Here is a 23,943-nt window from a genome sequence, read left to right on the forward strand (position 1 = left end):
GATAGTGTTCCTAAAATATCAAATCACAGAAGTCATAATTTCCTGGGTTAGACATCAAAGATACGTTTACTTCTGCCAAGGCTTAGTCACTGAAAGATAGTTCAGTAGTGTTGTCGTGACATGTTATCCAGGGTTAGGCTTTGCAGGGCATTGGCTTTACGATCCCTTTGTGAAGTACAAAATAAAAGATTTTTCACATATCCAATTGTCATCTCTGCTACTATCTCCATCTTACATATCTGCATTTCATTTGGAGAATATGAACTGTTTCAGACATTACTGAAAATGCTGACATGCAGTTTGTAAAATTCAAAATAAGTTTCTAATATTTCTTAATAAATAGGACTAGCCATTCATATCCTACTGGGGTATGTTTGCTGGGAGGAGGTCAAAGAAATCAGGTAAATAACAACAACAAAAAAGCACTTTTATTTTCTTAAAACCAGCAAAGAAATTAAGTTATTAAAGCCTTACTAGTAGACTGTTGCTGTATGGAACGTGCAGTTCACTTTTTGATGCTGACAACTATGACTGTACTTACTGATGATCTGTTCTTGTAATTGATTTCATGCAGACCTACAAGAACAATCAAGTGACAGACCTTTTGGTAAGTAGTTTTGCAGATGTAATGAACACTTGTATTTCTTATCTAGGAGATAAAGTTGCTTCTGAGTTTTGCTTTTTCTGCCATTGCTTATGAAATAACTTGTGAAATAGCTGCAGGGAGGGAGACGCCTGCATTTCTATAGCCCTTTATAATGTTTGGTTGCCCTTTGGCTAGTAAGCTGTGGTGAGGGCACCAGTATTTTTAGTGACTTGGTGGAGTGTCTGCGACTTCTTGCCTGTTTCAGTTTACTGTTACAAATTCCTCTGGCTGTGACCTTAACAGGTGTGTTACACCATTATTTTGAATACTTCAGCGGTTGGAGATCGTGGCATTAGGGTGAGGTGAGAAAAGGGATTGGTGTTGTCTGTTACGAGAGTATGTTGTGCCCGCAAGCTCAGCTTCAACTGTGCACAGTGCATGGAGTTGTTGATCCTGAGCTGCAGCTCGCTGAGGTAGATGGATAGGATATGTGTTTTGAAGAACAGTTGGTGGGGATTTTTAATCATATTCTTAACTTTGCATCATAGACTTGAGTGTGGTCAGGTGTGTTGTCTTTGTCAGTGCCAAACCAGGTGGAAGGGCTGCCAGACTATGTCAAAATCTTACCTCTCTCAGGCTCTTCAGCATGAGGGGGAGTGTAAGTGCAGTTCTGGCTCATCTTTTCTAAATTGTATAGCAAACTCACACTTTTAAAAGTATTTTTCAAAACCAGTCTTCTACTGTCACTGTACATCTTTCTCTGCCGTTAAAATAGTCCACGCTGTTCAAGACTTTGAAGGTTTTTCAGCTGCAAGAATGTTAAAAGTGAGTTGGGAATCTTGCTAAAGGAATTGAAATGTTAGATGCTGAGGCTATGGACAGAGGATGCCTCCTGGGTATGTGGGGTTACTGACTCCGAAGCAGATTTGGGGCAGTCATATGATCCTATTTGCAACCGGAGCAGTAGGACAGTAGTTCCTTTTGGAGAGGAGAAGTAACAAATAAACCAGAGGAGAAGTGCCTTGCTTTGAATAAATGCCTTTCTGTACCTTGGCGTACAATTTTTGGATAAAAATGAGACTACCTGTCTCTGAAGCACTTCTTTCAATGTAAATTTTTTTCTTCAGTTTCATAGCTGCTCTGTTTACTCGGGACAGAAATACTTCTGGCTGTATTAAAATCAGCATGAATGTATCTCCAGCTATAAGAATATCATTAGGCTTCCCTCCCAGTTTTTAAATTCCTCTTCTCTCAGTTTTTAACTACAGCAACAGAAGAAGAGGCCTAACGAAATGGGACCTTTTGTTTAGCAACCAAAGAAACCTTAACAAACAGAAAAAAAATGACTTCACTTCTGACCTAAATAAAAGTTTTCTGTTATTTAAGTAAAAGCTTCTACTTAAAACATACCATGTTTTAGCAAGATGTGAATGTAGGAGTTGGAGATATGAAAGTGGTCTTTTGTGTGTGAGATGTTTTTTTTTTTGTTTTGTTTTATTTTTAAGAAGCACGAGATTTTTTGAATCTGCAGGTTCCTTTCAGTTGTCATAATGCTGGCCTGGGGGGTGGGAGTGGTGGAGTATAACCGGCTATAGCTTTAGCAACTTGCCTTAAGAATTTCCATGTTTATTAAATTTCCCTCTGTATGGAGGAATTCAGTAATTGTGCTTTCAGGAAAAGTTAAAGAAATGACATATAGTCTTAGTGACTCACTTCTTGATAAATTATCCTGTCTTAGATGCCTCACGTTTCAGATATGTTGACTGTCAGAACATGCTGAAATGTTTCTTTGTTCTTTGAATGAGAATTGAGTTGAGCTGTATAGTTGATACAGAATGACTTGCAAATATTGTGCCTGAAGTGATGTTGGATACTATTGTTGCTTTGGAATAAATTAAATTTAAGGTATTGAATCCAGGGAATACAACAAATGTGCTGCGGTTTTGTTTTTCCTTTGTCTTTGCAGCAACAGACAAAGTAGCTCTCTTAATTGGAAATATGAACTACTGGAATCACCCCCGACTCAAGGCTCCGATGGTGGATGTCTATGAATTGACCAACTTGCTAAGACAGATGGATTTCAAAGTTGTTTCTTTGCTGGATCTTACTGAGTCTGAGATGCGAAATGCCGTGGATGAATTTCTGCTTCTCCTCGACAGAGGAGTATATGGTAAGAACATGTGGGATCCCTTCTGAAATAGGTCAGTTTCATGATATGTGAAACACACAAACATCATATATCTACCTCTACCAGTTCCCTGAATGTGGCAATAAAACAAACTTCATTGCAAATAGCATGTATGTAGAGTGGGAAAAGTCAAAGGATATGCTGGTGGCTGTGTTTGACTTTGGTTTAAAAGCATTAATGTTACTTTATTATTGGAACAGATAAAATCTTTGAACTTTTTTCTTTAACTACACCTAAAACTGCAGTGTACTTCTGTGTTCGATACTATCAGTGTGTTTGTCTGCCAACAGCTGCTGCATCTGTGTAGTGTATTTGACAACGTACTCTGCAGAAAATGCACATTTCTGCTGATCTTATAAGCAAGAGCAAGAACGGTCTGTGTCTTCTGTATTACTGTGTTACGGCTAAGAGCTCGTAGCAGAGTAGTCAAAAATGTGTAACTGCAGTATGCAAGACTACGTGTAGTCTTGAACAGCAGACCATGCTGCTCTTAAGAGACCTTTTAAATACCTTCTTCTTAAACACCTTCTCTGTCCTCCTTCCCCCTTTCCTGTGCCTGCAAGTTACTGTTTTGGTTAAGGTTGACTAGCCCCTTGGTGTGTTCGGACTCCTAGTTTGCACTTCTGCTGAGGAAGTGGGGAACAGCCAGAAGTACAGCATGCAGTATGTTCTGAACTTGCTCGTGGGACTGGGACCTTTCTGTTCATCCTCTGTCTTTCTACTGGCTGTCTACAGACTGCTCTTTCCTTCTGGGCTTCCATCCTTCTGGAGCTCTTTGGGAGGGGCTGCTATGCTCTCTTAGTCCTTGCTCACCAGATCTTTAAAGAACAGAGGAAGAGGTGTGCTTTTCTCTGCCTTGACAGTAAGCTGCACTCTGATACCAGGTGTGTTGGGAGTTGGGGGGGTGGGGGGGGAATCATGTTTTGTTCTCTTCTCTTTCTGCCAAATTTTCAGGTTAAGTAGAAATCCTTATTTTTTGGATTGCAGGTTTCTTTCAGTTGTCATGACACTGGCCTGGCAAGCACAGAGTTTTTCATAAAGTCCTTAAGAGGGAGTGAAAAAGTTCTGCAAACCTGAATTTCTACTCCAAACTCAGATACAGCTATTGTTTCACAGCTTTGTGGACAGTCTGAATGCAGAGTGTAAAACTCAGCCTTTCTGCGCACATTATGTGGGAAACTTAATACACAGTTACACTGCTTAAGCAGGCAACAGCCCTCTAAATTGCACCATCACTTTAATAATTGTTCTGCAACATCTTATCAGTATTGAAGTTACAGGAGTACAAATTAAGCATATTGAAAGGTGTGTGTTTAACACATCTCTTTTTTTCCCCTATGTTCTTGTTAATTGGAGTCACATTTATTTATAAGATACCTGTAACATAATAATAATTTTAAGCTGTCCTCTACCTATTGCATAGGAGTTGCCATCTTCTGGGATGAAGACTAACCAATCAAGTCTGATACATGTTGTTACTGCTGGTCTGCACTGATTCTTAGATGATTAGGCAAGACAAAGAATTTATGAATAAGCCTGACTTTGAGAGAAAAAGCACAAGGGTGGAACTGGTGGCTGTGCTGGCTGGGATGTGATGGAATCGATCCACTCAGCAAAAAACCATAATGCCTTAGGTGGAAAAGGCCTACAATGACCCAACTTGGATTGGAAAAAAAAATGTTTTGGTGGGCTCTGAGGAGTTTGCTGCTGACTGCCCCTACCTTTGTCATTTTTTCTAAATGCTGTTTGCATAAATGACTAGAAATCCTTTAGAACAGAGATCAGAAAGCTCATCCAATTGTACTGTTTAAATTGTGGAACTTTTTATAGTAATATCCAGTCAAGAAAACATTGTTCAATTCTTTTTTGTAACACAAGGTCAAGTTATTTCTTAGTATGACTTTTTAAATGGTGTGTTACCTGATGCTCTGTGCAGAACTGGATGATCTGACATTTGGGCATTTACATCGGAGCCAAAACTCGTATGATATGGAGACTAATTATGGCAGTAAAGTTTAGTAGACTTTCTGGTAGCTGTTTTCTCATTTTGTACCCTGGGGAATAGATGTGCTCATGCATTTGAGTGAGCTTTTAGATTCTTGCACCTTCTCATTTTTTTTCTGTAATTGTTGACAAGAATTTAGAAAATAAAGTACTGAAAGGCATTAATAAGTTTCTCACCAGCAACATATGAAAGCTCTTAAAAGCCATGTTTTGGCAGCTATATTTTCCCAGCAAGTTGATATTTCTGAAAGAAAAGCAGAGTGTTCTTTCAGTAGTGTTTGACAATAACTACTTTGTGATCGCTTTGTTCTTTCTGGATAGTGTCTACTAATGTCTTAAAGCATATAAAAGATGCTGTCAGGGCACAAATAGATGATGATTTATTGCGTTTTTAGTGGGCATAGCTCCAAACAGAAGCATAGCAGATACTTGTGCTCAGTCCTTGTTACACATACTTGTGATGCCTAATATGACATTGGGTAATTGCTGCTTACTGCCAGGAAAGTGGCATTTCAGATATTGTTCCTTAAGAGCAAGACTAGTAAACAACATGATGATGATGGTCTCCTCTAATGTCTTAGTTTATGTTGTTTTAAATGTAATGTGCAATTAGTATTCTGTCCTACAAAGGACAAAAGCATAAACCCATATGTTTTAAAGACTAATAGTAGTTCAGCTTTTTTCTTTACAAAAAAAAAAAAAAGGTGCTGATATCACTTAAACGCTGACGTCTGTGAGGAACTTGAGCCTACTTAAAATTGTTGTGCCAAAGTGTCTAATGAGGCCCTCCAAACATGTTTGCTTACTCTGGGTATGCAGAGGCTTATTTCTGATCTTGAGCTCAACAGATTAACTGTTGAAGGTACTTATCAACAAAAACCACGCTGCAGTTGTCTACTCAATGGAAGAAAAAAAAAAAAGAAACGTAGTTATTTCTGAAATATTCCTATTCATTGAGAAAACGCTCTGATAAATCGTGTTCATGCCCTTTCCAATACTTTTTCTACTGCAAAAAGACAGCATGCGTCTCTGTGTATTCAGTTCATGTTACGGTAGGATGAAGGTCAAGGCACTTTTGCTTGCTTGACTTCGTGTTCTGAGTGCTCTGTAACAACAAAAAATTCCTCCTGCACAAATGGTGTCGAGGATAGCTGTCCCAAAACTGAGAATGGAAATGGCATGAATCTGTGGTGCTTTATCCAGGTATTTTGTAGCTCTGGATGCTTGTCTTTGCTCCGGAGCTTTTTTGCAGGTTGGCGGGTGCTTATTTGCAGCTGCCATTCAGAGTGTGCTACAAGAGCCTCGCCGATCTGACGCGAAGGAAACAGCCCTCAGGGTGCTTGCAGTCACATGGAGTAAAAAACTTCAAGTTGGCATCAATTTTTTTCTCTCTCTGTTATTGTAAAGACAACATGGTATTCTTAGCACAGTGCCCCGTGAGAATGGAGCCGTGACTGCTGCAGTGCAAACTCCAGTGGCAGCAGGCAAAAAGCTGAGGAAAGCTGGAGGTCACCAGCTAGAGCAGTGGCTGGGTTGGTGCTGTATGGTACAGGCATCTTGGCCACTGCTCCCGTGAGGTGAGCCAAGTCCACGTGCCATCAGTTGAGTTGGGCAGATCTGGTGCTGGGTTTCCATAGGCCTTTAGCAGTTATTTCCTTGTTTTGGATGGACAGGTGCATATGTCTATTGTTACTTATTGTCTGCATTCAAAGTGGTGGCATGTCCTGTTAGGAAGCCATCTGACAGCGGACTTTGGTTTGCCCTCATTTAGCGTAATCTGCGGGACATGTTGGAAAAGGGTAACTTTTAGCTGTGGGGAATAGTACTGTTAGGATTTTATTGCTTCATGTATAATATATTCCAATAGTCCATATCCACTATTCCTTTCTAATTGATTTCTTAATTAAAGAAAGCAAGTTGTTAACTTCATTGTTAGGAAGCAAAACAATCCAATGAGAAGGCAATGGGAACGTAAGTAAATGTTCTGTTTTAGCATAGCTACAACTGATTAATTTGGGCTTGAAAAACTTAAATCGAAGTATTTAAAAGATGTTACCTTTGTGTTTTTTCTGCAATTTTTTTCTTGATTTTAACAGTTGTTTTCAGTTTTTGCAAGGCTCACTGATATGTTCTTAAATTTAACACACTGGTTTCCTTCAGTCAGTCCAATTACTTACCTAATGTATGCTTAGATATATAATCTCAAATACATCCTCGATTTAGGTCCAGATCCAAACTCTGTGGAAAAGAAATTTAGGAGTCCCTTTCACTTAGGGCGTGACACGAGATCATTGACAGTGGCGCTTCATTTTTAACTTGTTTGAAACTAATGTTTTAATCACACGTTTAAAATTCTGTGCCCTTTAGACATTTATAACAGTTTGATTTAATTAAAAGGTCATTTTCCAAGACTTTGGAAGGAGAATAGCCATTAAGCTCTTGAAGTGAAGCCTTAAGTCCTGGAGTTTACCTTGTATGCACTTGCTTGCTGCTTATCTTGACTATGCAAGTTTCCCATAAAAAGAAATTGAGCACTGCTGATTGAATGGAGCAGTTAGCAAGGTCTTGGCATAGGTGCTAATGACTTGAGAACTTACAAGTAAAAGAAAACGCAAGGCTTAGTTTGAAGGGATATAGTTATATCTTGGTATTCCTTTACAGGACATGCAGGGCTGTGCAAGAGAAGTATTTTCAGTTGCTGTAGCTATCAGTAACGAAAAGGGAGAGCATGTAGCATGCCTACCTACGCAAGCTGAATTGAATATTGATCTTTTAGTATGTTAGGGCGAGGTTTGTTTTTAGTAAATATTCAAGTTTTATTGTGATACTAAAAGCAGCTGTGAAATTTGTAGGAATAAAGGCATAACAAGACCATGTCTACAGTTAGCATAAATTGTCATGTCTCTGCCGACTTTGATTCAGTTGCTGTGCTATGTACTAATTAAAGATCTGACCCATGGACTTATTTGTATAGATAAATAAAAACTCCTCTTAAAAAATGAAACTTGCTGATAAGCAAAAACAGCACTGGGAACAGACAACAGGAAAATTTAATTGAATCATACAAGCTTCTGGCAACTGCATGTTTTGGCAGAAGAAGGCATTAGTTCCAAGATAGTCTAATTTTACTGCAAATTGATGTGACCTTAATGTTTCATGTTTTAATTCATATATGAATTAAATCTAAGTTATAGATTGTAGTTCCCTTTTCAGAATTACAAAGAGCTTTTTTAATTACATGATTTATTTTCTTTATATAAAATTGTTGTGTGCTTTTTGAAGATTTTAAATCTTCAAAACTACTGTAGCCTTACGTATTGACACATGAAGATGATTGGAGGATAATTTGTTGTGTCTAGGTAAGAAATTCTTTGTTTAGCAGAGGCACAGGAGTTATGGGTTCATGCAACTGTAAAGAGAGATAGATGTCATCAAATAAAAATGAGTTGTTGGTAGTTTGGTAATACAAATGTGCTCCGGAATCCTATCAAGCATAACCACTGAATAATATTTTTTTTCCCCTATAAATCTAAAAAAAAAAAAATTGAAAAATGCTGTCATAGTGTAAAACAGCTATTGCTTTTTTTCTTGTTAAGCTAATTTTAAGAATTGCCAATGATAATAGTAAGTTTAAAAAGAAAAGAGAATAGTTTGCAAGGTGACAATTTCTTCCTTCTACAAAAAAAAAAAAATCCAACCAAACTGTTCAGGGTTATCTTTTCTGGCTGTAAAATCTGCACTGACTCTTAGCTACACAAAGCTTTGTAGTTGCACATGTGGAGAAGCTGTTTTACAGTTGGCACGGTTCCTTGCTTATATCTGTGAGTTATATATAGTAGATAACAGATTGTTTCTGTTAGAGGTCATAACTCTACTTAAAGCACTTTAAGAGTATTTAGCTATCTTCATTTGTGTGATTGATATAAATATCTAATTGATTCTGTTTCATGAGTTGAAAATTGTTTTTTTTTTCACTTCTCTGCGCATTGTGAAGTTGATATTACTTTTTTTTTCCTCCTCCTCTTCCTTCCTGTTTTAACAAAGGCATATTGATACCAAAAAACCTACTTCGAGTAGCTTGAAGGATCTTAATCTCCCGCAGACGCATAGTGTGCATGAGGTTTTTTAACGTGGTAAAATTGATGGGAACGTTCCAGTGTACTCTTAAGCTGTGTTTTCAGTTAAATCTGTTTGATCTCTCAGGTTTGTTGTACTATGCTGGCCATGGCTACGAAAACTATGGAAACAGTTTCATGGTTCCTATTGATGCTCCAAATCCCTACCGATCTGCAAACTGTCTGTGTGTACAAAACATCCTCAAATTAATGCAGGAAAAAGAGACGGGGCTCAACGTATTCCTGTTGGATATGTGTCGGAAAAGGTATAATCTAATCTAATAGTTCATGAATAGTGAGAAGTATTGTTAAATGTTTGAGGGGTGTTTCTGGTTCGTGATAGAGGGGGAGAGAATATAATGATAGTAGTTTCAGGAACCAGCTGTGAAGTTCAGTTTATTCACTGCAGTAAGAGATTAAAATGCAGCCTACTTTTAAAATGAATGAATGAAATTGAACAGTTGCTTTGGGAAAATAGCAAAGGATCTTGAGGGAAAGCTGGACTTTAAGCTTAGGAGAAATCTTTAATCTGGGCTGAGTATACACTGTTCTTGAACGTTCCTGGTTCTGAAAATCTACAGCCTGCACCTGAGCCTTTTTAAAGTCAATAGAATTTATTCATAGGTTTATTTTGTCTTTGGTCTTGGATGGATATATGAAGCTGGGGACTAGACTTTCCATTTCTATGTGCAGATGCTTGCCTCTTGATTTGAATGACATCTATTTCTTCCCTTTTTTTGGTTGTTGTTTAAAAATTATAAAGCATCAGTGTTACTAGATAAAAGTGAAATTAGGCATCTTAAAGAAGAAGAATGACCCTTTTCCCCTTGCATCGTTAACCATCTTTATCATTACAGGAAGGAAGGAGAATCCATATGATCAAAGGCATGTTAATTTGACAGAAGGGCTCAAGTGAAGTAGTTATTTTAGAACTCTTAGGAGGCATGAATTTGGTGGACTGCTTTTATGCTGGGGATGTTGTATCTTTATTTAGAAATTAAAAATCAACTGGTTCATCACATTTTTTCTAAATGAAGTGCTGTTTTCTTTACATGTTCAGAGAATACTATGTCCTATTAAACTTACACTTGAAATTAGCTTTTCAGTCAGCACCTCTGAAAACTGGTCTCTGTGGAATTTTTCATAATGGAAAATTGCTAGTGCTTTAATGTTCGTGGAGTCTTTAAACTTCACTGCTAATGAAATGCCAGTAACCCAATTCAGGTTCACAATCTGCTGTGCAATTAGCTGCATAAGCCTCATGTTAACTGTACAGACACCATCATGTTTTGAAAGACAGAATACAGTTTTTGTTATAACCTAAAGTGGCTGGTTATAAGACATTTTTGCAGAGATTTTAGCCAAACTAACAATGTATTGGTTAATACATCATTCCCTCATCTGGTTAACATGTGATATTTGACTGTCTCTGACTTGTCTTCATGAAGAGTGTTGATGGTGCTGATTTTTGTCTGGGAGGATTGACTAGCTAGGAGGATTGACTCTAAAACTGTGGGAGAAAATAACGTTTCTAAACTATGCTGGTTTGATATTTTGAACAACTGTGGAGTTGGTTACTATTATTAGTTCTCAAAATATTCTTTTAATTCTTTTGTTTATTGCAGAAATGAATATGATGATACTATACTTATCTTAGATGCTCTGAAGGTTACAGCCAACATTGTTTTTGGATATGCCACGTAAGGAAGCTTCTCGTGCTGTGCTATGGATATTTTGAAGCCAGAAGATATCACTGAGATTTTGTAGCTAATCTTTTACAGAAAATACCAACTGTGTTAAGGGACTGATAACTTGTATTGGCATCTGTATCCTCAGACTATCTTTTTGACTTCATTCTTTGAATGATTCCATGGTCTACTGATCACGGATATCCATACATATTCCTGGTATTTAATGTTCCCATTCAGGTATAAGGGAATGCCAGTGAGAGAACCGCATTCAGCAAATCAGAAACTGCTGGACAATATTTCTGATTATTTTTAATGGCTACTTGTAGGAATGCTATAATTATCTAAATACTACTTGTTAGAGATTTTAAAAGCACACAGAATGAAAAAGCAAATTTTACCCTCAAACCCATAATGTTTGTGCTGATGGGGAAGTGGGAGTTATGTCTTGTGTGTTCCTAATGGTACTTACCATTCTGTGCACTTGTACAGAAAGTCAAGTACTGTTGAGGGACTGATTAACTTTAACCTACCTGCTGTACCCTCTGCAGTTATGTCTCCTCTGCAAATGCAAGTTAAATTTATATTAAAAAATGTATACGTATATATTAGATAAATTAATCAGTTTTTGGAAGAGTGGCATGTAGACTGTCCCTGCTTTTTTGATTCATATAGGTATAATACGTAGTTATACCTGCAAATGAAATTGCTTGAAGAGGTTACTTTGCAGATATCTGTATAACTTCTCGCTATTAGTTTTCAAGTCATGTGCAATACCTATTGAACAGAAATAGTCAAGAGCTTTAGTGAAGTCTTCCATGAGCGATTCAAGCCTCTCACATAAACAGCTGATATTGCCTCTGGTCTATGGCTTAGTTGTAAGTGAAATCTTCCCCAGATTAGTTGCTTGCAAATGAAGAGCAGGTTGACCTTAAACCTGCTGTGTAAGGGCTTCTTTCTCCCATTCCCAAATGTTACTCCTTTTGTCTTCATGTTGATCTTAGTCACACAGCTGTTGCAGTGTGGTTTTTGGTTTTTTTTGTTTGTTTGTTTGTTTGTTTTTTCCCTTGTCACTGGTTGTCTCTCGTAGGTGCCAGGGAGCAGAAGCTTTTGAGATTCAACAGTCAGGGCTGGCCAATGGAATTTTCATGAAGTTCTTGAAGGAGCGTCTGTTAGAAGACAAGAAGATTACTGTACTGCTTGATGAGGTTGCAGAAGGTGAATTGCAGCTTACTACACTAGCCGTCTTCTCAGCCTGTCTTACTAAAAACTTCTTTGCTTAACTGTCGTTCTTCTCATGGCAAATGTTACACTGCTTTAGCTTTGCCTGCACCCATTTTCCCTGTGCTTCTCCAGATGTTATCTCTTACTGCTTGGTCTATACTATCAGGTTAATGTCCCATGCTGTAGATATCATGATGTGTGACGTTATCTCATGCTTGAACTCAGAGTGCAAAGACTGAGAGCATGATGGCAGCTTCTGTTGGAATTTGGAGTGGAAGTCCTTCTCCCAACAAGTAAACAGGAGGGTGAGGAGGGAGATAATATAGGAGGCAGATAAGTCCTGTGTTAAGACATAGAACTGGCAGCCTCTAAAAGATCTGAGGACTGCACTAAACAAAATACAAATGCAGCACATAGTGCTCCCACTGCTTGAGAGCTCCAGCTGTTCAAAAGAAGTGTGTCTGCACTGGTTGTTTCAGTCAGCTTGTGTGTCCGCGTTTGGTAGCATGAGGAAAAATCGTGTCAGGCAATGAGACAACTGATATGAGCATTACCAGATACTGGGTCTTAGTGAGTACAGTGGTACACTGGTGATACTTGGAAATGTTCCAGAGGATTGTTCACATTAAAAGTGCTGTATGTAAATGATGAACAGTGCTTGCACAGCATCAAGGCCTTCTCTGTTCCTGACTCTGCCCCACAGTGAATAGGTTTGGGGGTGCGCAAGAGGTGGGGAGGGGATACAACCAGGCAGATGACCTGAGCTAACCAAAGAGATATTCCATACCATATACAGTCACGCTCAGCAATAAGAGAGAGGAAGAGGTTTAGGGAAGTTAGCTATCTTTTGCTTGGGAACTGGCTGGGCATTGGTCTACGCAGGGGTGGTGGTGGTGAGTGAGTGCCTTTGTATCGCTTCTTTTTTTTTCCTCTTTCCACTTCTCCTTCCCTTATTAAACATGTTTTAATTTTTATCTCAAGCTTTCTTGCTTTTATGCTTCCTTTCCTTCTCCCTTTGTCCCACTGGAAGTGGGTGAGGGAGTAAGCAAGCAGTTGTGTGGTGCTTAGCCATCTACCAGGGTTAATCCACAACATCTTATGAATAAATAACTGAAAGGAGTACTTCTGAAACTACAAGTTGGTATCAAAGTGTTCATACTGTCATAACCATAGCAGCTATACAATGTAGCAGTGGTATAGTTGATTTATTTAGAATTTCAGCAGCAATGATCTTGAGAGAAACTATGCATCTTGTTTTTAGATATGGGCAAGTGTCACCTTACCAAAGGCAAGCAAGCTTTGGAGATCCGCAGCAGTTTGTCTGAGAAAAGGGCATTAACTGATCCCATTCAACAAACCATATCTTCTGCAGAGTCTATGGCACGGAACCTACAGTGGGCTAAAGCTCATGGTATGGTGTGATCTACCTTTAGGTGATACTACTTGAATGGTGGGAATGTCATATTAGGATGTTACATCACTTGAACTAAAATAGTTCCCTCAAAAATAAGAGGATGTACATCCTTTATAATCTCTAGTCCATAAGCCATACTTCTGAATAGAAATTGAAGAAATTCAAGTTCGTATCTTGATGTTCATTAGTGTGTTCAGATGTTATAAATGTTTGTGTTGTGAACCTGAAATTTATTGTGCTGTCACGTTCAAAGTTTATTATAAAGCTATCTCTGTGTCTCTTGAATATAGGATACTGTATTAACCTTACTGATTTGATTACAGATACGTAAACATATTCTTGGGTCAGTATTCTATATATTAGTAGCATTAGATGTTGCCTTGCTAGTTGCATGGTGATTTGAAAGAAACCTTGAAATTGGAAGATTGGAAAGAAGATATGTAAGCGATAGGTAGAGGGAGTACACAAGGAAAAGGTCTGTATCTTCTAAAGGTTTTTAATATTCCCAAAGAGTAATAATAGAAAATACATATTCTTATTTAGAATGTAATGATGTGTTATTTACTTGCAGAGCTTCCAGAAAGTATGTATCTCGAATTCAAATGTGGTGTTCAGATTCAGTTGGGGTTTGCAGCCGAGTTTTCCAATGTCATGATAATCTACACGCGAATAGTAAAGAAGCCACCTGAAATAGTAGTTTGCAGAGCCTACGTTACAGACTTCGCACTTGTAAGTGCTTCCCGTAGGTGTCTCGGTGTGATCTTCCTCCACTGAAGTTGAAAACTGTCAGGTCTGTCCATGTCAAACTGCACCTTTTGTAATAAAGTGAATCTAAAATATTGAAACCAGGTGCTTACATGACTGTCTCTGTACATATACAGTGACACATTTTTATGTATTTTCATATGTGGTCATCTTTTTCAAAGTTGCCTTTTTATTGTCATTATAATATTAGGTAGTTATATTTAATTAAATGAGTTAAATGTCAATAGCTCCTTTTGGGGCCTACAGCATGTCTACCTTGCAGTACAAGGTTTCTTAGAATTTAGTGTTTTCTTTACACCTGGGTGATCTTTCTGGTTCCGTTGGTGTTACTCAGCTCAGTGCAGTAAGGTGAAGGACAAAACTGGAAGTTCCTTAGGTGCAGGAAACCTTTTCTGATGTTTAATAAACAGGACACTTTTGATGCTTTGTGAAGAAATTATTTCAGTTAATGTGCATAAAGATGTGTCTCTGTAGCCCACAAAATTGCTGTTATGGTACTGTACTTCAGCAGATTTCAAAGGAATCGTCAGCAGAAGAGGGTAACCTAAACAAATAACCTCTTCTGCCTGTGACTAATAGTGGTTTCAGCAGCTTTTGCAAGTAATCCAAGATGGGTGTTTTCTTTCCTTTTAAGAAGAAGCAAATGCTGACTTTATAAAAATAAATGCTCCTAACTGTTTTATGATCTACAACTTTTGTACCTTCAGCTGAGTTCTCATTTCTTTCTTGCAATAGGACCTGGATGTGGATCCTAAAGAGGCCAATAAAGGAACTCCCGAGGAAACTGGAAGCTATTTAGTATCAAAGGACCTTCCCAAACACTGCCTCTACACCAGGCTAAGTTCACTGCAAAAACTAAAGGTTAATATAAATTGTTCCTCACAAGTTTGTTCAGATAGCATAGATTAATCATGTTGCTTTGCAGTTCTGTTGAGTTGGCTGCGTATTGTTTGCATGGTAGGTAACAGGTTCTGGAGACATACGCAACATATCAGATCTAAATCCCAGTTACTTATAAGGGAAAATGACTAACAGCAACACTTAGTGACTAGTTCTTTAGCTGTAAAATAAAAGCCAGAGAATCAATGCATATGCAATCCCGATGCCATTGTGCAAGGCACTTTGTATTTTCTAGGCTTGTACTGAGCTTTGACAAGATGATTATTTCTGTGAACATCACCTTGTGCACGTTGTGGAAATGTTCCTATGCCTTGTAGTACAGTAAGAGTGTGACCTGAAACAGAGCTTCATCTTACAGTTATTAGAAGGAGATAAAAACGTTACTTATTTCCATTCCAAGTTGTGTTCTTGGATGAGGTTTTTGAAAGGTTCTCACTTCAGCATACTGTGGCACTGTTAAGTTTATCTTTTATATCTTTGTGTTATGAACATTTCATCTGGACATGGCTAGGTATCTTTTCTTAAATGCTTTTGGCAGGTGTTGTAATAAAAATGCTTCTAGAAATAAAGACTATCAGGTGAGCAAGTATTAAGCAGATGAGCAGGTCTTCAGTAAAGTTCTGAGGTATCCTTAGCCAGTAAAGGGGACAGAGTTTAATTTTACTCTGTTCTCTAAAATGTTCGGGGGAGTGGGCAACGGGAGGTTTCTTGTTGTCGTGTTTCCCTGCAACAACAGAAAATAAAACTTTCTGGCCTGCAGCATATCTTGGGCATCCAGATTAGTTGCCATTAGGCAACAAATGAGCGCGGGCAAGCATGCATCTCTGGCAGGAAACTTCTTATTTCAGATGCAGAATACGTATAATCCTGGTTATCGTTGAGAAATCCTGTTTGCATGTCATGTACAGGGACATCTGATCTGGTTTACCTAAATTTTAAGTGGAATTTGAAGCAGTAGAGGGAAACCGAACCTTGAATTAGCATGAAGTATGACTACTTCATAATATGGTGATTAGTCCAAAGAACTATGAGAATGATGTGTGTAATAGAAGCAGCTAGTGTCTTTCATGTGGGTCAAAGAGGAAAATGGGGAAAATAGTCTTAAAAAGACTAAGAAAAGTATATTAGAGTAAGAGGCCTCTGAATATATCTGATAGTTTCCATGGATGGAAGCAGAGTTTGCAGGAAAAGCTTTATGATGAGTAGATTCCTTTTTTGCAATCCCACAGAGTTCTTAAGAATATTAACACATCAGTCAAGAACCTCCACCTTTCAAGCAGCATGCATGTAGCTAATGTGGTTAAGTCTTGACTAATATATGGCTTTAGCTCCTAAAATAGATTGGTCTCCTCCATTAGTAGATTATGCTTCTTGAAATGTTTCCTATTTGGCATATTTAAAGAAGTATAATTTTTCCCCCCTCTCTGTTCTGTTTTGTAGGAACACTTGATCTTCACGGTTTGTTTGCACTATGAATATCCAGGAATAGAAGATACAATGGATGAAAGAAAGGAAGTCAACGTTGGGAAGCCCCTTATTGCTAAATTAGGCCTCCGTCATGGATTCAAAAATAACTGTCTCCAGACCTGTTGTGTGACTAATAATCCTTTTCACAATCAAGTAGAATCAAGTCCAGTGGCAACTAAATACTACTTCCCTAGTCACTGCCAACCAAATTCCTGCCCAGGCGTTTACCACGGAAACCATACTTGCTCAGACAGCATTAGACAACCAGAGGCATGTTCTTGCAATGGGACTTCAAGAATATTAGCTTCAAGACATGAAGTACAGAATTACTCATCCCCTGCACAAAAAAGTAATGTGCCAGTAGAGACTACAGATGATACTGTTGAACTGGAATTCTTCCTTTCTGACAGCCTCAGGTTCTCTAAGCAACAGTAGCTGTGATGTCTTCAGACTAGACCAGGTATCATCTTTGGATAGGAGACTTTCCACACTGCCTATCCATCTTCTGGATTTTGGGGACTTTGAGCCAAAGGGACTGGGGAGTTTAGAGGTGGTATTGGGAATGAGGATTTGATGTGTGTTGGTTCATATTGCTCTCAGGGAAAACTTCTCAGATCTAAGGAAACAAAACTGGACTGATAGATTTAGGAATGAAAAGGCATGATTTTTGTTTTTTGTCCTACCATTAGAAGCTTGATACATGCGCAAAAAAAAAAAAAAAAAAAACTCAGTTTCATATTTCACGATCTGGCTGTCAGGCAACTAATGAACATGGGCAACCATGCATCTCTGGCAGGAAACTTCCTATTTCAGATGCAGAATACATATAAGCCTGGTTATCATGTCAGAGTTTCTCTTGATAGTAGAGCCTTGGAACTTCCCAGCTGCTTCTCCTCCAGTACCTTCTGGAGTTATAAGATTTGCTGTAAATATATGCTTCATAAATCCTCTGTTTTTTAGAGAGAATCTGCTCATCCTGTACAAAAAAAAAAAAAAGAAATAACCCATGCCTAGCTGTTAGTGGGAAAAATGTTGGCAGACTTAAGCAGGAAAATGAATTTCCATGTTCTCTATGATTTAATGTGATTTTAAAAAATCCATTAGCCCCCCCAAATGATAAGTAATATTTTTCTTTCTTCCACCTTTCAGTTATCTAGTATCCAAGGATTTCTTTTTACATACTGCATTAGAATAAAGTTTTATGTGTTAATACATTGTAACAACCTGCTGTTGAGTATATAAGGTGACACCTGAAGTAAATGAACTGAACAAAGGGGGAGCTTTTACAGAAGTGAAGATGTGGTGTTTTAATATGCAGTGTTAAGAATGTCTCCTTGAAGACTCCAGTTTCTTTTCCTCGTGTATGTATTAGAATCAATCATTGACATTCCCGTCCTTTGGATCTAGCTAATAATCAGCATTTACTGCATTTTGCATGTACGTTTCTGCCAGTGCTTGGCAGAAACTGACAGATGCTGAGATGTGCGAGGAAAGCAAAAGGTGAGGATGGGAAGAGGAACTGAGCTAATAAACTAACATCGCTTTGAGAGAGAGAGTACTAGCTTACAAATAATCAGAGGGAGCAAAATCAGATTCTTACTGTGGTGGATTGTTCTCAGGATAATTTTTGTCTCATATCACACAAGATTTTTACTGAGCTAGTCACTGGAAAGGTGGTCTTTTTCTGTTCTGGAAGAACACTAAATGGAAATGTGAGGGGAAAAAAGTACCTGTTCATCATAAACAAAGTATTGTATAGGTAGTCCTGCAGTAAGATGTGCTCAAGGCTGAAAGTGAATGGGCGAGATGAGTGAAAACTTTGAAGTTCTTCAGGCTGAAGTAGAGGGATGGTGTTTCTGGATATCAGCCGTTGTTTTTCTTGTGGTGATTTTAAAAGAACAAACAACCAAAGAACTACTCAAATATTTTCTGGGCCAAATGAATTCGTATTCTTTCAAATAAAAAGGCTAAAGGAAAAGTCTAACCAGTACCTATGAAAACCCAAGTTTACGACTCCAGCATACACAAACATATAAAACGTGTAAAGCTACTTCAAATGCAGTCTGCAGAAGGTGAGAGCCACTGGCTTCGAGTCAGGGTCCGAGATGTTGCCTATTTCCCTGCAGCCTCTATATGTATGCATTTGCTTTGGAGCTTAAAGGTGGAGTTAATCTCTCCATGGACTAGACGCCCAAAGCAAGCTAGGCTTCCAGGGCCTTTAGCGTTTAAAGCCCATAACTTTCCTAAGCAATGCAGAGGCTTAGGCACCTTCAGAAGGCAGGTGATCCTGTACTAAAAGGCAAATGAGCTACTTCCATATGGTGCTTTATTACTTCATTGACCAAAAAGAACAGATGGAACTAGTCTGGACTAGCTGTTACCTTTTTAGATAACACAGATTCTTTTGATCTGTGTCCAGGAAAGGACAGTTTTGCTTACTGAACTGTTTTGCTTATTCAGGTTGAATAGTTTGATCAAAACAACACTTTTTTTTTAATGTTTTGTTTTAGAATACCTTGAAATCTGTTACCTGCCTATGTGTATTTGGGGAAGACTGCGAGAAAATTGGTGTTTTTAAAAGTTTTTTTTGTTGTTTTTTAAAAGGTTTTGATGGGGTTTTTTTAGGTTTTTAAAAGACTTCATACTTTGAAAGCATGAAAATATGAGGGTGTGAGGTAATTATCGTTAAAGAGAGGTTTCAGATACAGGCAGCAGTCTGTCCTGCCTTGATAACACTGATAAGCAGTATTTCTTTAATTAGGACCCTCATCATGAAGTAATACTTTACTTTAGAAAAATTAAGTAGGTAGCAAAACAAAGTTGAAAATTTTGTTCTCGTTGATGTGATGGACAAACCAGCTTAAACCCTCAGTTGAGAACAGCGCCTTCTGGTGTGATCCTCTGGCGTGTTGGCTGGATGCTGAGGGAGGGCTCTGCTTGCTCCTAACACGTCTGTGTCTGGAGTACTGACAGCGTTGTTAACTAGATCTGCTGATCTTCAAATTAATTTGCACTGAAAAGTGGATATATGTATGTGGAAATTAATGTAGTTATTTCCAAAATGACAGCCATGCTTGAGGTAATCTGCAAATGAGCTTGAGTTTCTGATGCCTCTTTTGGAGGGTATTAAATAGTGACCTATTTATTGAGGATTGAGTTGTACCTGTGTTAATTATCCTGTGTAATTGACTTATAAATTGAAAGTATAGCTTGAGAAATGTTCCAGTACTGTAATATTTAGTCGATACGTTGCCACAATTTTCTAATTACTATGAAAACTTATTTTATTTCTTATTCTTGAAATAAGCTGTTGTCCACAAGATGTATCTGTGCATATGTAGATGCTGTATTGTCCTACTTCTTCCAATTTAAAAACAACAAAAGAAAGTCAACAAAACTCCATTAAAAATGCATTTTGTAGAAAAAGTTTCTTTTTCTTAACAAGAAGTGCAAATCTGATTTGTGAGCTTCAACTCAGGTTGAGCACACCTGCACCGTGGTCCTGTACATGTTTCTCAAACTATGCACTTAGTGGTAGAGGATTTTTTTTGCATATTTCTATGCTTTCTAGCTTCTGCTATCTCAACCTGCCTGCTGGCTAAGCCGAGGTGATATTTTTCCATCACCTCACAGAGACATCCCAACTAGTTTCAGCAGTATTTTGTCCATTTTCGTGAGAAATGTAGGTAAAGTCGTTTTTAAACCTTAAAAGCTGTCTAGAAGGCAAAGAACTCACTGGCTGTATTTGCGTGCTCGTTTGCAGGTGTGCTCCGACCTTGGTGACACGGGACGGGCTCCCGGGAGCGGCAGTGCCGGCCCTGAGGAGCTGTCTCGGGGCACGGCTTAAAGCTGGCGGTGGGCAGCCGGCCTCCTGGGGGCTGCCTGCTACTGCAGGGCTGTCCTATACGTGGAGTAGTCCCAAGTTTAGTACGTGGCCTGATGGTACAGGCTTTGCCAACCCACAGTAGGAACTGATTAACCTTTCAAGATCAATACCTAAGATGCTTGAAATGTAACTGTGTTTGAACGTGGTAAAGAGAAGGTCACGGGATTGTAGAGGTTGGGAGACCTCTGCACATCGTCTGACAAAGGACCTGCGACAGTAGGTAGGGTCTGTGGGGAAGATCTTTATTGTCTGAGCCCTACTTCAGAAGGGAGTGGGGATGGAAACACATTTTCTCGATGTATTGCTGCCTTTTGGACCTGCTTTAACTGTTCTGGTCGTTGGTGTTAAGGGTGAAACATTCCACTGCTTACGGACGAGCTGTAAGAGGCATGTGTTTCCTTTTGGCCCCTATCCAGCAAAGCACTTTAAAAGTTAAGCATGTATAAATGAGCCAACATTTAAATCTCAGTGAAGTCAGTAGGATTAAAATAGATTACTAAACCTACCTAGGCATTTGTTAAAGCTGTCTCTGGTTGTGATGCCCTATCTGAGCTAACTGCCTTGCTTTTTTTCCTGAAGGGTGATTGTGTGAGGATAATACTTATTTTTATCTTGAATTATCTGCTGGGCTGAGATAGTTTGCCAGCTGCTTTATCTATAGATTTTTGTGTGACATACTGGTGTTGGTTTCTTTTTTTCCAGAGTTGAATAGGTTTGGAAGACAGGCTTGAAGGTAGTCTAAATAAGCTCAGGCTTGTCTGGCAAAGGAGAAGTTCACACCTTCAGAAAGGCCAATGCTCTTTTTCCGTTCCCTACCCACTCTGCGCTGAGAGGCTAATATGAATGTAAGAAGTTATTGTTAATGCAGCACTGAACTTCAGAGAGTGATCCTGTTTTTAGCAAGTGATGGAAGTAGGGGAACATGAGAGGCTTATAAAGAGCTCTCCAACAGTGATGGCTTGAGATTCATTTGGTTTGGCATTCTGAATTTCACGTCCTTGGCCTTTGCTTACTATGCTGGCTGTGCTCGTCTGTGAGCCCAGAAGGCAGAGCTGGGACATGACGCTGCACCAGCTGCCGCTGCCCTTGGTTAAGCAGCCTCTTGTGTGTTGCTGTGTGGTGGCAAATCGCCAGAGGAGATCCGCACCGCACAAGCAGTAAGATATTTTGTACCGTCCTGTACGAGCATCTTTCTCTGTCAGTCTGTTTTCTCTTTTCTCCACTTCGTATGAGGTCTGTAGGATGGAAGATTTCTCTTCTAAAGTGTTTCTGAATAGCACTCTGAAATTGTGATGCGGTTGATAGGTTTAGTAGGAAGGGTTTTACGCTTCTGCATAAACCTCTCCTAGGGTACTTTTACCCGTTTATCGCATGCAGTGAGAATGTCAGAGCAGCGGTTACATCGTGGCAGCACCAGATGAGCAGAATACCCTTTGGAACTCAGGTTGCCCCTGGTCAGAAGTATTGACTGAAGTAATGCTGGGATCTCATTTTGGCACAGCTGAGACCTGAAGCCTTCTGGTGGCAGAGGTCGTCAGCTGGTGTTCCTGGATTGCACCACTTGACACCAGAGCCCAGGGAAACCAGTTAACTTCATACCTGATGTTGAGACTGTGGGAAGAAAATAGCTGAATACAGTGAGTAAAATGTTATCCTCAGTTTACATCACATAGAGTGTTGACCTAATGGAATTTTTCATGTTCTCTTTGCCTGGGATGAGACACAGTTATTTTTCTCAAAAGGCAACTGCTTTACTGGCAGGAGGTGTTTGAACAGGGCCACCTTTTGAACTGCTGAAGCCACTGCCTGTTGTAGTCTAATCAAGGCACTCTTCATATTGAAATGGAGAACTATCTTGACCTTCCACAGAAATGGTATGAGTGAATTTGCCTTCTATATCTACATAAAGCTCTGCAAGTTACCACCTTAGTAAAACAATTTTTTACCTTGCGTGTCCTTAAATCGTCTCGTTGGCTGCAGAAGACCATCTGCACCATGTAGCTCCTCACCAGCAGTTTTCAAGGCAGTTTCTCCATCTCTGTAGATGTTGCTTTTGTTCATGCATCGACTCTTTTCCCCCATTCTGTGTCAGCTAATTAGAAGCTTTGGCAGCTCTGTCATCCATTAATCCTTAGGGCTATGTGCATCTTGACGTATGTTCCTGACTTCCGTAAGTATAATACTTTTCATTATTACTCCCTCCTTGCACAGAATTTTAATTCAGGGTAAGATCTATTCACTTTATGGAATGTTACCTTTTGACATCCAAGGTGTTTGCTATGAATTAGAGAGAGGTTTTAGGGCACCAGGTGTGGGAGGAGGGTTTGGAGGTGTCTTTTTTTCCTTTTTTTTTTTTTTAGTTTGCTCATCTTTAAGTTTAGTAATTGCAGTTATCTAGGAATGGAATAATAAGAACACCCTAATGTTATGGAAATTAAGCAGTTACTAAATTTCTAAGGTACCACTGCTGCAATTTAGTCATACCAGGCTTAGTTTAAAAGCTAATTAGAAATGCTGTCTCCCGTCATTTCTGCTGGCATGCACGATGAACGGGAGCACGTGGTTCACGTGGGCTTTGTGTTCCCACATCAACCAGCCTCCACACGTACTTTCATCACTCAAAGTGCTACAGCAAGTGCAGGAGGAAATGACTAGGACTTCCTCATCTTTTTTTTTTTAGATAGAAATCCATTTTGCCAGCACTCTGCTTTCATTTTTTGGAGTCAATTGAAGTTAGAATGAAAAGTCTTCAACCTGTTGTGCAAGCGATTTCACTATACAGAAGGACGGAGGTTAAAACAGCTCAGATATGGTTTGTAGGCTCTCTAGTCATGTAACTTGATTGTTAGGACTTATTTCACCTCCCTAAATGTTAGGCAGCTCTACTTTCTTGCATTCTGTCCTGCCATCCTGTAATAGATGCATACTGGGTGTGTGCTGTAGGGCAGCACGCCTTTTCCTGCAGAGGCAGGCGCCTCCTATTGATTATGACCAGGCAGCCTAGAGATGCCTGACCTCTAAGGGGCTAACACTGCTCAGGTGAATTCCTCTCTAAACATGCTATTTTTCAGCACTATAGATATTTAAACTGATCTCAGGATTCTTCTCTGTTCATTTCCTATCTTAATGTCTTTGCTTTTCTCCTTTCCCTTCCCTTCTGTTTAATGCCAGCAGTATCCACAATACCTGCCTCACAGGACTGACCGGGGGAATGGTCCAGTAATTTTTAAGAACTGTTTTGAGAATGTCATATAAAGTACCAAATATGTTTTGTGCTTTTTGTCCTCTCAGAACCATTGCTGTCTTTCAAGGAAGTGCAAAGTAACCATAAGATGTTGACTTGCTGATTCTCAAAGGTTTGTGGGTTTTGCTTTCTGCCTTAGTGATATGCAGACTCTGCATACACTGCAGACTGTTTCACACTGCAGCTGCAAAGAAGAAATCATTTTATTTTGAGCATCCATTAGATTATCAGCTCTGGTTGTAATTGAAATAATGGGCTCATTTTAATCAGAAAATAGCTGCGCTTCATGCCAAGCCATTTACCTGGCCTAGCAGGTACAGTACTGCATCTGTTTGCACACTACATTGCAATCACATTGGTAGTTTGCTGGTTAAAGGTGGAGTGGGTTTAAAACAGAGGTAGGACTGACTGCACACTGCAGTGGAAGCCCCCCTGCTAATTTCTGTCATGCTGTCCTCTGGC

General features: G+C 39.1%; 1 protein-coding gene across 2 annotated transcripts in view; it reads left to right on the forward strand.

Annotated features, from left to right (window-relative positions):
- The window catches only part of LOC310888588 (mucosa-associated lymphoid tissue lymphoma translocation protein 1-like), a 30,689-nt gene extending 10,912 nt beyond the window's left edge, over positions 1 to 19,777 (forward strand). For both annotated transcript variants that reach the window (XM_083815429.1, XM_083815430.1), the window contains 9 exons: positions 575 to 607; positions 2,553 to 2,756; positions 8,982 to 9,159; positions 10,519 to 10,593; positions 11,672 to 11,799; positions 13,067 to 13,216; positions 13,791 to 13,948; positions 14,720 to 14,845; positions 16,325 to 19,777. In XM_083815429.1, coding sequence (XP_083671555.1) covers positions 575 to 607; positions 2,553 to 2,756; positions 8,982 to 9,159; positions 10,519 to 10,593; positions 11,672 to 11,799; positions 13,067 to 13,216; positions 13,791 to 13,948; positions 14,720 to 14,845; positions 16,325 to 16,786 — 1,514 coding nt within the window. In that variant the 3' untranslated portion in view covers positions 16,787 to 19,777. The remainder of the gene's footprint in view (positions 1 to 574; positions 608 to 2,552; positions 2,757 to 8,981; positions 9,160 to 10,518; positions 10,594 to 11,671; positions 11,800 to 13,066; positions 13,217 to 13,790; positions 13,949 to 14,719; positions 14,846 to 16,324) is intronic.
- The last annotated feature ends 4,166 nt before the right edge of the window (positions 19,778 to 23,943 follow it).

Source organism: Anser anser (genome assembly GCF_964211835.1).
Source record: "Anser anser genome assembly, chromosome: W".
NCBI classification, from domain to species: domain Eukaryota; kingdom Metazoa; phylum Chordata; class Aves; order Anseriformes; family Anatidae; genus Anser; species Anser anser.